We start from the raw sequence: 14,008 nt of genomic DNA, 5'->3' as shown, positions 1-14,008 counted from the left end.
ATTTCGTTTTCAGTCTCGTTTCATCGAATAATCTTAGTAATTGTTGGCCGATACGCGTGGCTCGTCGAAAATCGTCGAAACAGTCCCTTGTCAGGTATAATTTCATTAACGTCCCTAACGCGCCTCTAATCGATGTTCGCACTCGATGTGTTTTCTAATTAAAATTACGCTCAATGTTGTTTCATTGGATTGGTAAACACCCGGGGGACAACGCGTACCATTAAACTCGATGACCGTTTTTTCTCTAAAATCGACTCGTCGAACGTGGCAAGAGAATACGCTACGGATTAATTGGCGAAAATTTACGTTTCAACCCGTCATCAGGTATCAACGGTGTAATCGAGAAACAGTCTCTCGACGCTAAGCAGTCGCGTACTTTATGCTTATTTTTGATACTCGAAAACGTCTGCAGACTATGAGAGGTTACGCTCGATAGAATTACGCACCGCGAAAGATACGCATGGGGGTTTAAGCCGAGAGAATAAAGAGCAGACGTTAAACAGGAATACCGCGTTGTCGTTGTTTCCTCTTGGTACTCCCGCCTCAACCCCATTCCACGCTATACACAGTAACTTTCGTTTCTCACGGGAGAACAAGGCCGTAAGAAAACAAAATTTAAATTCTCGTGAAATCCATTGAAACGCTCGAATCGTTTCCTAATTATTAATTTGCATTTTGGAAAGCGGAGGATATTCCATGTTGCACGTGTCCAGAGGCTTGAGCAAGCTCGTGGTACGCCATTGTAACCACGTTTGTACGTTCAACAGCGACGAAATCGTGGAAAAAAGAGAGGTCTGTCCCTCTGTGGACTGTGATGGACGGCGAGCAAACTCCGAGAGACGGAAACGAAAACGTTGGCTGGACGAGCGTGTAATTGTTCGAACGTGAAAAACGAGCTGTAGACGCGAAGACAAGTATTTCGGCTGTGGTAATCTTTTCTATGGCCGGAGATTGTGTGTCGGGAATTGACCAAGAACAATGAGACGGGAACAAAGATCGGACAGACGGAAAGGGACGAGAGGAGAGATTGCATCGGAGGCGAGACGGAGAAACGCGCGTGCCCGCGTTCGTACCTGAGCAAAAGGGGCACAAAGGTTTCTCTTTTATCGACGACGCACTACGTGGGCCGGGCCCTTCTTTATTTTCATCCGCTTCGCGCCCTCCTTTTTCCCCATTCACCACGCACGGCCTTCTTTCCATCCTTCATTCACCGCTTGTATCGTGGCCAACCTCGAAACTCCTTCGTTCGCAGCGAACCCGCTGAATAATGTACAGCCTCCGCTCGTCCGTGGCTTAATAACCGCCTTCAACCGTTTTTTACCAAAACACGTCGCTCTGCCGAAACTCCGGCACACTATTTTACAATCGTTTTACATCGAACTTGTCAACTTTGTTTTCCTTCTCTTTGTTCCAAGAAATTCCAACGAATTATTCCAAGTAGAAGAAACTTGCGAGCGGTTGAACGTACCGTAGCTAAGATAATTCGTTTATCTGTGCGTAGATTTCCGTCGAATCTATGATTACGCGAAGAACAACCTCGTTGAATCATCGGGCAATCGATGGAACGAACACGCAGCGCTTTCCACGAGCGACTCGTTATCAGGTGTTCGTTAGCGAGGAAAAACGCGATAATCCGATGAATCGAGTCAGTGTACGCGAACGATATCTGGATCAGTTCCACCGCTGGTCGACACAAGCAGGTATGCGCGTGGCATTTCGCCATCGATTGTTTAACAAACAAGGAACCGCAAAGTGGCAGGTGGCATCGAGCACGCTTCGTTTGCAGGAACACTGACGTGCTCTGCAAGCCGCGTGCAAATGAATTAATAAAAACGCAAAATGAATGAGCAAATAACCGGTAGAAAAACGACGCGCCTGCATCTGAGTTAACGAGGTCGTTTATCCATCGACGAATTACCTATCTCTTTCCTTTTCCAAGACCGCTTTTCCTAGCGTGCTTCCGACTAGTTGAACGTGCCCTCGCAAAAGTATCTTTTTAAAGGAAGACAAACTCGAGAAACGATTCGCTGGACGTTGATGCTTTGTTATTCATCGACGAGAATCGACGAATACGAAACACAAAGCGAGAACGTGCATCGATAAACAGTACTGATGAAACAGTGTCAACGAAGAACGCCCACTTGTAATATATAACGAAGCATTTCAATGGCAGAGTAAACTACAGAGAAAGTATAAAAAACACGATAGACGTGAGAAAAAGTACAAAACATCGGGATCCGTGACCGAGTACCATTAGGTTTGAAAATTTTCGTAGCGACGTTTACCGGTGAAAATAGGAAAACCCTGGTGGCCAACTTTTCCGTAAAGTTAAGCCGGTGATTACGATAACGATATTGGCCTGGTTAATAGCTAAGGGCGTGCGACACTACAGTCGCGCGCGTGTTCCCAACGATTAGGGTGGTTAAACGTAAAATTGCAGCTATTCAGCCTTTTATTAAGAGCCCGCGTCTGGTGCAACGGATTGCACGAGCTTGCGCGAGAAGTTTCATTTCTTCGCTATTTTCTACGTTCATCTTCGAATTTTCTAATTGTACAAAATGTCCTAATCGTAGAAATTTTTAACGATCGAAAACCGAACGTGCTGATTAACCTCGTTTGTCTGATTTCAGGAATTGGTGTTAACCACCGATGGTGACAAAAGATTGAGCCCGCACACCAGCAGGATAGCGGTGAGCAATTGTTCGTCCGTGATCCTGATGAACTCGAGCCTAGCCTCGATGGTCGGACTCCGTGCGGTTGACCTGATCAACGTGGCGAACTTAAGCCTAGTCAGACAGAGCTTCGAGCTGTCCCCGCAGAATACACGCACACGAATATCCGTGAGGAACTGCAGCATCGACACGATACCGAGTTTCGTCTTTCGAGGTGACGTGGAAGCGATCATCTTCGAAAATGTAAGGATCGGCCAGCTGAGCGCGTTCTCGTTCGCGAATCTGGTACACACGGAGAAGCTGAAGCTGGAAAACTGTCGTATCGAGAGCATCGAGGCACAAGCGTTCAAGAAGTTCGACGTGGGCCACCTGCACGTGATCGGTAGTAGCTTCGGGGATCAGGTGCCCAGTAGGACGATGAACGATATCGAGGTTTACCACACTTTCATGCTAGACGGTGTGAAAATGGGTACAGTGAGAAGCGAAGCTTTCATCGTGAGGAGTCCACGGACTGTGGCGATACAAAATTGTATCGTAGAGAGCTTGGAAAGCGAGGCTTTCGACGTGACCGCGAGGGGGCCGGTGATAATCAAGAACAACAGCTTCGACAGCCTCTCGATAGGTGCTTTTCTCGGTATACGAGCGGATCCCGAAGCGAGAACACCACCTGCCTCCCTACCGACCAACCTACACGACCTTATCTTTAAGAATAACAGCGTGGTCAACTTCGAAGAGGGCTCGATGATGTTCGACCGGAGTAGCTTTCGTCTCGAGCTAGACAACCTCTTGGTCGATCAACCGTGCGACTGTCAGATGTTGCCCGTATGGAAGAACAACATTCTCAATTACACGAACGTCTACTCGAGGTTTTACACCAAACAGAACACCGGGTTACCCCGTACGTTATCGCCTCAGGACGTCATCAACGAAACGCCCGAAACGTTCCTTTGTTCCGATGGCGAAGTGAACGGGGTGCCAACGAGTTTCATCGAATACGAGACACGACATTGTTCACTGGGTGGATCCATACTAGTCTTCGTCCTGATCATCGCGGGCTTACTCGTGCTACTGATACTGCTCACCTGCCTGATCATCTGGTGCTGCAGGAGGCGTCGTCGAAATAGGAAGAAATGGACCAGCGTGCCGATGAATGCACCTGACGTCGTGTCGAAGAAGAACGGGGTGATCGGCAGAGAAGCGGCCTCGTCGGCCGCACCGGTCGACAGCCGGATAACGATGGTCGTACCCGATGGCAGGCTCTACAGGGAGACCGAATTTCACGTGATCGTTGAGAAGGCCGAACCATTGACTACCGAATTGTAACGAGAACCTTCACACGGCTCGACGACGAGGGCCGTGGTAGCTCAAGTCGAAGAAGAATTCGAGTGGTCCGACACTTCGAGCCGTTTTCGCGTGTACAAGCTGTGAACCGGACCAGGACAAGACGATGTACTTTAAACCGGTGCTGGTCAACGATGTGTGACGAACACGTGCACCGGTTTCTCAGTGCGAGTTAAGAGAGTCGTGAAGAGTTTGTGTAACACGCGTATAGTGATCGATGTATGGTGATCGTTAACGTTCAGGACTAGAGCGGAACTCTTCTAACGAAGAACGCGATCCAACGCACTTCCTCTATGAAAGAGGTTCCTCGAAGAAATTTTTCACGTACTATTATCGATTAAGCCGTGTTGCGTCTAAACGAAAATAGAACGAGAGATATCGATCTCGAATCTCTCTTGTTTTCAATTTAATCGACTATCCTCCTAGTACAAGGCAGTTCGTAAGCTTCCATAATTTACATATCACGAACGAACGCCAATTATCCAACGCGTCTCACCCTGCTCCCATTTTTTTTCTCTCTTCTTCGTTCTCGTCCTCTTTGAACGCAGTCACGTTCCTCTTCACAATTAAGAGTTTTTCCTCTCTTCCACGATCGAGGTCACGTGCATGGATAATCGGCGCGTCGTTGTTAGTTAAGTTTATCGTGTTAAGTAGCTTCCAAAAGAGGGCCAGTGTCGTTTCGCGAAGATTGGAACGGAGCTTCGACGAACCGATACACGCAAGGAAAAAAGGCAAAGAGATAACGAGAGAGAGAGAGAGAGAGAGAGAGAGAGAGAGAGAGAGAGGCGAGAAAGAAGAACAGGAGACGAGACGAGAAAAGTGTACAAAAGAGAGCGATCTAAGGCAAATCCTAAACTCGCTGACTTGTGTAAGATACGCGATTGGATCGACCTTCCGTACTTCGTCGTATTTAAGTTTATCGATCGATAGCACGCTTGTCGACGCACCGCGTCGCGCGTTGATCAACGTTTCAAGCGAATGCATGCTGTGTGAACCAACAACCGACAAATTATCTAACGATGATCGCGCGTTCGCTCGGAAACCAGTGCCATCCCTATACAGATGTGAGTTCGTGCATAATTCATTTAAAGACACGTTCGATCCTCGAAGCAAAAGAGAAAATACGAAATAGAAGGTAGCTGAATATTCGTGAGTTCGAAACGAACCGAGAACCAAAATTATTCACCCTCTTAACGCCCCTCCTTTCAACCCAATCACTGTACTACCTACTTCGATTCTAATTGCGTTTCTAATCGCAATTATGCTTGTAACACAATAAAAGATATTACCTGACATCCCTTGACAATACGAAATAATGAATCGATATGCGAATATATCTGATATTACTATTAAGCGCAGAGAGAACGAAGATAGCGTACTATGAAGTGAGATAATCGAATCTTGTAATCTACGTTACCTACACGTCATAGATCAACGAAACTTACATTACGAGAGCTCGTTACATTAACGAGAAAATTTTCGTTCCGTTTCGATGTAACAAACAACGAGCGTAGCTCGATTCTTCTCAAGTGTTCAAAACCCTTTCTCCCCACCCGATCCTTGCGTATTCGTTAATTTATTGTATTATTTCACTGCGACATGTTTTATTTATGAGCTTTGGACTTAACCAATAAATTGTTGTTATTGTTATCATTCCGATCGGTATCTAATTTTGATAAACGAGCGGCGAGGGACACCCTCGGCGAACCCAATCGATTCATCACGAGGCAAACGATTCGCGTTTACGAATTCCCTCGCTAATCTAGAAAGCGTGCAAGTCCCTGACTAATGCGCGCATACGTTCAACGTAAAACCACAACCGACTGCCGCGCTTAAGTATCGTTCCACGCTCCTCGAGCTACCGCTTCCAGTGTGATTAATAGACCCGATATAATTCGTCGTCCTCTCTATTTCATCAAGGTAAGCACCAGTGGTATTTTACTCGTCGAAGATGAGAGCACGTGAAGCACGTACGAGGTGAAAGGTAGCCTTTGGAATTCGAAAAACGAAGAAACGCCGCGGTATACCTATTACGTTGAACGAGAACGACTCGTGAAAGACGATTCGTTCGATGTTGGAATGGACCGTTTTGCGTTTTAAAGTACAATGCTGAAGTAGTACCGTAAGCGGAGTTCTGTGGCATCGCGTGTGCAGCTATCTCGCGCACGTGTTAGCCATGCATTATTGATATCGCCACCACTTGCTCCACACCTAACGACTCTTGCAGCGTTGTTTCTTTTTATCCTCGAGCGTCGAGCAAAAATTGGTTCTCTCTGAGTTTCTCGAGATTATTCAGCGACCTTCCTGTCGTTACCTTGAGCTTCGTCCAAGCACGCCCAATTAGAGACCGCGCGCGAAGAAGTAGCGCAAGTCCAATGGAAGCTGGACTCATCTACCAGCTCTATATGTATTCACGCGTACAAATCCACGAGCGCACGCGCGAATATACAATTATCGTACTTTGATGAAAGATTAAGTTTTTCTAAGGACATTTTAGTTGTAATTATCGTGAGACTGTGATATAACGACAGCCGATTGTATAATTTGTTTTACATTGAAAAGGACGTCGTACCATCGATAACGAGGAGATAATAAAGATGAAGTTGATGCATAGTACACGACAATCAATTAGATACCTGATATTCCTAAAATATATCTCTCATATCCTCCTTCAGTATATCGCTTCCTTTTTCTCTTTACGCGTAATTATTGATACAAATTCACGTAACGTGTTTATGAAAAAATTTACGATATATCGTCATTGAATCGATCATCGGTTATTTTCAGTTGCTCGCGTGCAAACATGAATGCTACCATGTCGATTAATTTTTCCGTAATAGAATAGCACCGATTCATAAACTGCGTTTCAATAAAGCAATTATAACCGGAACTCAACGGAGGTGATTCACTTTTTATGAATCCATCAGTCGATTCGCTGTTTGATACGCAGTTCTAGTTGAACGTTTTGATAGAACTGACACGGAAAAGGAAGTAACACGATAAACAAACATTTTCTATTATATTAACAACGAAGGATTTTATTCGTATCTCCTTTACTCGTTTTACTTGATAGTATTATGTGAACGACATTGTGTTACCAATAAATGCATTACTCCTTTTTAACGTCAGTTCTTTAGCGACTGGTTGCATAAAATGAAGCGTTATGATTCAGCACTTACCTGAATGGAAGCACACCGTCGAGCGCCTGGGAGACCGTAGGAGGTGAAGCTAGAGCGAATCCTCGTCCAAGTAACGTTGAGTGTACGGAGAAAATCCTCTTTGCAGTTTCTTGCATGAGTTCCAAATCCTCTTCCACTTCTTCGTCTGAAAAGGTACAGTCAAATTCATTAAGTAACGAAACAATTGTCAAATACGATTGTATATTTCAAACTACGTATGTATGACGGAAAGAAACGTTAATTCTCTGAATTATATGAAAGAAATATTATTACGATTAAGATAAGTAATACATACTAGACACGGGCGGTAACGGAAGATTTCTCTTCATGAGACTCGCGGCACAGGCACCACCAAGAAATGATAATTCAATTTCCAGGTTTTTCAAACCATTTCCCGATGTTATCCAGTCGTATCCAATAACCAGACATTTGAATCCGTATGTAACTGCTCTCTCGTTCCTCATGTAATCGGACGCGGTTTCCAACGAAAACATAACTTCATTTCCTGAAATAATAAATAAATCGATTGATATCGATTAAGCATGCAACTGAAATTATTCTGCAAAACGATCGCTTACCTGGTAATACGATCGCGTTTTGAGGCCATTGACTTGGTACATTACTCAATTTATGCAATACAGGCCAATGTAGGGGTACATCTTCTGTTGATGTGCCTATCCTAAAAATATATATATATCCTCAAAATAGATGATATTACGTAATTGTTTTTCGCTGTAAAACTTGTGGACGATATGAATTAATTATGCTTACCCCATAAGAGAAGGAGAGATTATGTTTGGAATATACAATTGTAAATAATCTTCTGGTTGAGCTGTGCCACATTCTGGTGTGAATTCGATGGTTAACCACTTGACCGTTTCTGGGAAGGTGACCCTATAGTGAGACACGGTAGCAGGTTTATAAGGATGATCGCTTTCCAGCCAAGTATAATGATGACTAGAAGTAATGGGTGTGGAAACATGAGATTGAGCTTCACTTTCTTGGGATATTTCAGACGATCCCATTGCAGACAGCAAGTTAAGTGCAGCAACATGGGGTAACATTTCTTGAATTAAAGTAAGAATTTGTACGCCACTCTATAAAAAAAATAATTTGTTAAAACTGGAACGGAAAATAATAATAATTAAAAAAAATACAAGACTGTTAGTCTTACCCTAGGGTCCGATGTAGTCAGAGGACTTATATGTGCCATAACCAATGGTAAAAGAGTTGTCACAAATGTCGCATTTCCAAGAACTTCAGTAGCTACCATTTCTTCCGCCCTTTCCCTCGCTAACGTAAAAATTTCGTTTGATCTTTGAATAATCGTAGCTGTCATAGCAAGAGCACATTTCCTTGCTTGCGCCTCAGCCATTGCTTTACTTGTATGCTGACCGTCAGAGTCTTGGGGATTTGAATGATAAAGTATGTGCGGTATTTGACCTCTGGTCTGTGTTGTACCTACAAAGATAATATATGTTATTATTCCTATTTAAAGAAACACAATATGTTTTACATATAACAATGCACCATTGAAGCTTAAGGAGCAAGCCGTGAAAGTAAACGTAGTTCCGTCCGGTCCTTTAACGACGCTTAAACCAGCATCGCCATTACTTGTACGACCTCCACGATTCCTCAATCTAATAGCGTACTTTACATTTTCCTTAATGGGTACAGGTTTATCAAATTTTAACTCTACTATATCATTAACACAATCATCTGGTCCAAAAGATCCTCGTGTAAAATCCAAACTACTCCAGCGTTGAGTGTGAGATGGATCATTGCCTGTGTTATTTTGCTACAACATGTACGGTACGATAATGTTTACGACAATAAAACAATTAGTTTTATACGAGAGTTTAAGATAATACTCACATCGTCAAGTAGTTCTAATTCATAGTCATACATTCCAACACCTCCATAAATACCCACTCCAGCGATAACGATACCAGGTCTGTCGACTGAAAAACAAATTGCATCTGGAGAGCCATTACCGGTATTCCACGATCTTGTTTGATTTACTCGGGTAAATCTCGAAGGTGTAGTATACATAAGTCTGCCGCAGGCTGCTTGAAGTTCATCCTCGTTCCCACTAGATTGTGCCGCTAATTCAGCAATCACTCGCGCTAACAAATAGCAACAATGAAGTACCAGTCCTGGCAGTGATTGTGTCTTTTTTCTACAAAGACTTTTCTTCACAGGAACTAGAGTCAAATCTAACAGTCTATCAAGAACATCACGAAATGACCAGTTTAAAGTTTCTTTGCCAGAGTTTTCCACTTGAGATTTATAACTAATTTGTTCGACTAAAATTGGGTATTGATGACTTTCGGTTGAATTTATCATTAGTAAGCCCGTATTGTCGGATAGACTAAGTTGCCGTTTTATGCTATCACTGCTTTCCATGATGTTATTTAGAATTGGGAATGTACATCGAAGACGAATAGTAGGGTTGCACAGTGCTGCTAAAACAGCCGATAACAATCGATCTTTTGTGGATTGCCCTTGCTCCTGTAAAATACCGTAAATTATATAATAAATACCTTTTAATTCATAAAATTGCAAAATGTATACATACTCTGTCAATTTCTGATAGTAGGTCGCATAAAGATGTCCACTTCAAAGACGCTGTCGGATAAAATGCATGATAACAGGCTACAAATGTTCTGTGACATTCGTCTAATATACTATTTGTCATCTTACTATTTATGGCACTAGAACCTATACAAATTATTTCATTATAAAAATGAAAAACAATATTTAAAATAAAAAATTCTATTGCACGTAAACTTACTTTTACTTAGTCGCGTTTTTCCTTTGCTTTTCGTATTTAATGGTACAGTATCGGATAAAATTTGATGTAACAATGCACGTACTTCACCAATACATTCTGCTAGTCGTACTGATTCAGCTGGAGTTTTCTTTCCCACTACAAGCCATTAACATTATTTAAAAATAATACTTAAAAATTTGATATAAAATTTACTACATACCTTGATTAGGATAAATCTCATTGGTGTAGGTTCTAAGTAACCGTAAACTAGCTTTACTAATGTAAACTAAACGTTCCACTTCAAGGAGCGCGTGAAATGAAGTGGCATGAGCCACGGTATCATTTAATGTTGCTTTTAATGTATTCCAGCTCCACTGAAGGAGAGATATTAATGATTGGAAACATTCCTAGAAAAGGAACACCTTTATTTACATTACTCTGCATTTAATATTAGAACTAGATACGTACTTTAGTGACTGTTCTGCTGAAATCTCTTTTTAAGACATAAACGGGTTCAATTCGATCTCTTTGCCTATTAGAAGTTGGATTATCAGGTGTAACAATTCGATACAATAATTGTGGAATTTGACCGGCATTTACATCGGATCCATTATTGGATCTTTTCGAAGATTTAAAATAAAACATAACTCTAGTGGAAGAAACAATTAAAAAATGTAATGTTCATCATAAATTTACATTCTTCGGAGTAAAAAGGTTGTTTTTACTAACTGATCTTCTGTTGTGACCATTCCTTGACCACCAGAACCACAATCGCTAGAAGGGCCGCTAATTTTAGCCCATGCAACATACCATCTATTTGCTATTACAGGAATTGGTTCATAAAATAAAATAGAATATTTCTGTCTTGGTCCACATTCGTATGGTATTTCCTCAGATTCTGCCAGAAGCTCGCCATCATTTTCTTGATCTCCTCCATCCAATCCAATATCAAAGATCTAAAATGATTTTTAATATAACTCTTGGCATAATATCTCATAATGTATTAAGAGACTATAATATTAGTACTTTTATTTTTGCCGTATATTCTCCTCGACCTCCAAACAATCCGTATCCTCCTAACATGATATCAGTGTCAGACATAAATCTAATAGCCTCGATGGAATGTGCAGAATACCCCCAACCGCCACCATGGCCTAAAGATGCCCAGGATGTATACTAAACAAATATTAAAAAATATTTATCTTTTTTCATCTTTTTTATACTCACTTTCAAATCTATTAACTGTAACAAAATCTTCACGACTATACGCTTTTCCGTGTGCTGATTGGTTACATTCATCTTCTTCTATTATAGACAAGTTTTCATCTTGTGCTTGTGTAAGAGTATCCAAACAACCCAATAAATGCATTGCAGCCTGAGAACGTGTTACAAAACAGTTTGAAACTACCGGTAATGCTAAACCTGGACTCAAAATGGATTCTTCCAATCCAGGAATTGTTCTAGCTTCTGTTGATATAATATTATATAGACTTATTTCACTATTTATAGGATTAAAAGTCCAAATCACGTTATACAAAGGATCTAAACACGTCGCACAATTATTGAAATCAACTTGATCTGGTCCACTGTAACTGTTACAAGTACCATCTCTTTTGCTTATAACTAAACATTTGAAAGAATTTGCATGATCAGTTTGATGTGGAATTAAAACTGAAACAAGTTTTTATAATTAGATGCATTTGGCAATGTAATAATGATGGAAATATAATTTACGAAAGAGGACATACTTATGCAATTTTTATTTGCCATAACAGTACTCCTTGTTAAACTAATAGAATTTATTTCATCAATTTTGACATAAGTTTGATCTCCACTTGCACCAACCCATGTTGCTCTTCTACCCCATTGTGGACCAATATTTGGAACTAGATTAGGATAACAATGTCGGGGCTGTGTTCTATCAGAACGACGACTAACTTGCGGAGGAGAATTTGAGAGTTCATTTTGTCCATTCCACCAATTTATGCCCAATTGTCCTTTCTATGTAAAAAAAATATATATATATATTGCACTGCTTTTTTTGTTATCATGAATAACATGGTTCTTAATACAAACTTGATAAGCTCCAAATGTAAACACTTCCCCCTTTGATGTAAGTACAACGGTGTGATTGCTTCCAGCAGCAACTTGTGTTGCAATCCCTGGTAGCTTAACATGAACTGGACCAGCATGTGCTACTAAATCTCCTACACCTAACTGACCATATATGTTACTACCAAATGTATAAACTTCTCCATTTTGTAAGAGTACCACTGTATGTAACACAATATAATGGTTAAACTTCATTCTATAAATTTACTGAAAGAACTTAATATACATTTTGAAGCATTACCTGTATGATGTAAGCCACATGATACTTGAACCACAGGACTTTCACTAGGTATAGGAACTCTAGCTGGTGATATACTAGCAATTCTTGTAGCATCACCTCGTTCAATGTCACTTCCGCCAATACCTTCCTCATTTGTTAAATTAGTACCTAATCCTAATGCCACTTTTCCAGCAATTTTTTGAATCACACTTGGCCCAGCTACTTTGCATAAAATTTATTGTTATATTAACCATAATAATTCTACTTAATTTTAAAATATATCCACTACATCTATTTTATACAGACATCTTTGATTATTCGGACCTTTCATCTTCAATCCATACTTCGCAGTACTCGGGCCTGCTTTCGTTCTCTGTTTTTGCTTTATTTCTCCTAAGCATCTTTGTAAATATTCTCGAAAATTTGAACTTGATCTACCTACAATGTGATATAAATAATTTTTAAAAATGTTTGCTTAATATTAGTTTATTAATTTCAGATCAAATTTTTACCATTAGTGCAACTTTTCCTTGCGCAAGTGCGACAGCATCCACATTCCGCGCATCCACTATCCCCTTCACCACATCCACATTCCCTGAAAATACAAACTTTAATATCTTATACTATATGTATGATTTACTATACGTACTGGCCTGGATTTCGATCTGGACGTATACTGCTTAAACATGATATACTGTAGCCAGTGCATTCTCGGCATACTGTGCAAACCATGCAAACACGATGCTTCCATTGATGTAATCCTGGTGGACACATTCCTTTTGTTTCTTCCCAGTCTTCAGTGGATTCCATACCATCTAAGCAGATATGAGAGTATTAATTTCCTTTTATATGTTATTAAAGAACATTAGAAATATATAATTTCTGCATTGTATATATATATATATATATATATATATATACTTTTTTTTATATAACTTCTTAATAATTCTATAACAGTTACATATAATTACCCTCTTCAGTTACTAAAAGTTCATCCTCTGCTGTACCTATTTCTACAGCAACTGAGGAGACATCTTTATTTATAGAACTATGAACTGTATTAAAATCTCTACCACATTGTCCTTTATTGTTAATTCCAAATGTGTACAAATGTCCTTTGTTAGTTAATGCTGCAGCGTGAGCTTTGCCTAATGAAACATGAACAACACAAACATCTCTGAGATCAGTAACTATTCCTGAAGCCGGGTCACTATGCAATGTATCTTTGCCAAACATCAGCAAGGAACCCTCCCTTGTAACTAATGCAGTTGATCCATTATTACAGGCTGCATCCACAATAAACTGCCCTTCTACTTTTGATATCTTTTTTGGTTTAACTGGCTTAGGTTGTCGTCTAACTTTGTCTAAAAATAAAAGATATATGAAAATATATGCCAAAGCATATTATCAATTTCACGTCATAAACTAATAATATATTTACTATTATCACCGTCTTCGCCGCGCCTAGCAGTTCCAGCAAATAAAACTGAACCATCTTCCATAACCATCACCACATGTTGACCATCATGACCAGCTGCAAAATTTACAAACCTCTGTCCCCTTACAAGTGTTAGTTCTATCCATCTGTTAGGCCTTGTATTACTTTTCATACCAAGGGAAGTTCCTTTTCCACTATATAGAACCTTTAATATGCAATATAATATGTATATTTCACGTCTCTATATAATTTTTCACATATTAAAAACATCAT

The 14,008-nt window shown here is 40.5% G+C and overlaps 2 protein-coding genes across 10 annotated transcripts in view; one reads left to right on the top strand and one right to left on the bottom strand.

Annotated features, from left to right (window-relative positions):
• The window catches only part of LOC138186472 (uncharacterized), a 118,829-nt gene extending 112,203 nt beyond the window's left edge, over nt 1-6,626 (top strand). For all 3 annotated transcript variants that reach the window (XM_069126405.1, XM_069126386.1, XM_069126395.1), the window contains one exon: nt 2,631-6,626. In XM_069126405.1, coding sequence (XP_068982506.1) covers nt 2,631-3,995 — 1,365 coding nt within the window. In that variant the 3' untranslated portion in view covers nt 3,996-6,626. The remainder of the gene's footprint in view (nt 1-2,630) is intronic.
• The window catches only part of hiw (MYC binding protein highwire), a 264,809-nt gene that overhangs the window by 247,969 nt on the left and 2,832 nt on the right, over nt 1-14,008 (bottom strand). For 6 of the 7 annotated variants that reach the window (XM_069126021.1, XM_069126038.1, XM_069125990.1 and 3 more), the window contains exons 1-20: nt 12,947-13,105; nt 12,810-12,892; nt 12,604-12,735; nt 12,319-12,516; nt 12,042-12,238; nt 11,714-11,966; nt 11,193-11,636; nt 10,992-11,119; nt 10,695-10,921; nt 10,434-10,614; nt 10,186-10,372; nt 9,987-10,121; nt 9,771-9,913; nt 9,068-9,703; nt 8,723-8,990; nt 8,367-8,653; nt 7,964-8,289; nt 7,771-7,871; nt 7,488-7,697; nt 7,193-7,337 (exon numbers count right to left, since the gene is read on the bottom strand). In XM_069126021.1, the coding sequence (XP_068982122.1) occupies nt 7,193-7,337; nt 7,488-7,697; nt 7,771-7,871; nt 7,964-8,289; nt 8,367-8,653; nt 8,723-8,990; nt 9,068-9,703; nt 9,771-9,913; nt 9,987-10,121; nt 10,186-10,372; nt 10,434-10,614; nt 10,695-10,921; nt 10,992-11,119; nt 11,193-11,636; nt 11,714-11,966; nt 12,042-12,238; nt 12,319-12,516; nt 12,604-12,735; nt 12,810-12,892; nt 12,947-13,071 (4,406 nt within the window). In that variant the 5' untranslated portion in view covers nt 13,072-13,105. Of the gene's footprint in view, nt 1-7,192; nt 7,338-7,487; nt 7,698-7,770; nt 7,872-7,963; nt 8,290-8,366; nt 8,654-8,722; nt 8,991-9,067; nt 9,704-9,770; nt 9,914-9,986; nt 10,122-10,185; nt 10,373-10,433; nt 10,615-10,694; nt 10,922-10,991; nt 11,120-11,192; nt 11,637-11,713; nt 11,967-12,041; nt 12,239-12,318; nt 12,517-12,603; nt 12,736-12,809; nt 12,893-12,946; nt 13,113-13,268; nt 13,662-13,738; nt 13,941-14,008 lie in introns of those variants that run through there. The other variant, XM_069126048.1, reaches the window with a different exon arrangement.

The sequence above is a fragment of the Bombus flavifrons genome, chromosome 1 (assembly GCF_040668555.2).
Source record: "Bombus flavifrons isolate JBK064 chromosome 1, iyBomFlav1_principal, whole genome shotgun sequence".
Classification (NCBI taxonomy): domain Eukaryota; kingdom Metazoa; phylum Arthropoda; class Insecta; order Hymenoptera; family Apidae; genus Bombus; species Bombus flavifrons.
This window is presented reverse-complemented; position numbering and strand designations above follow the sequence as displayed.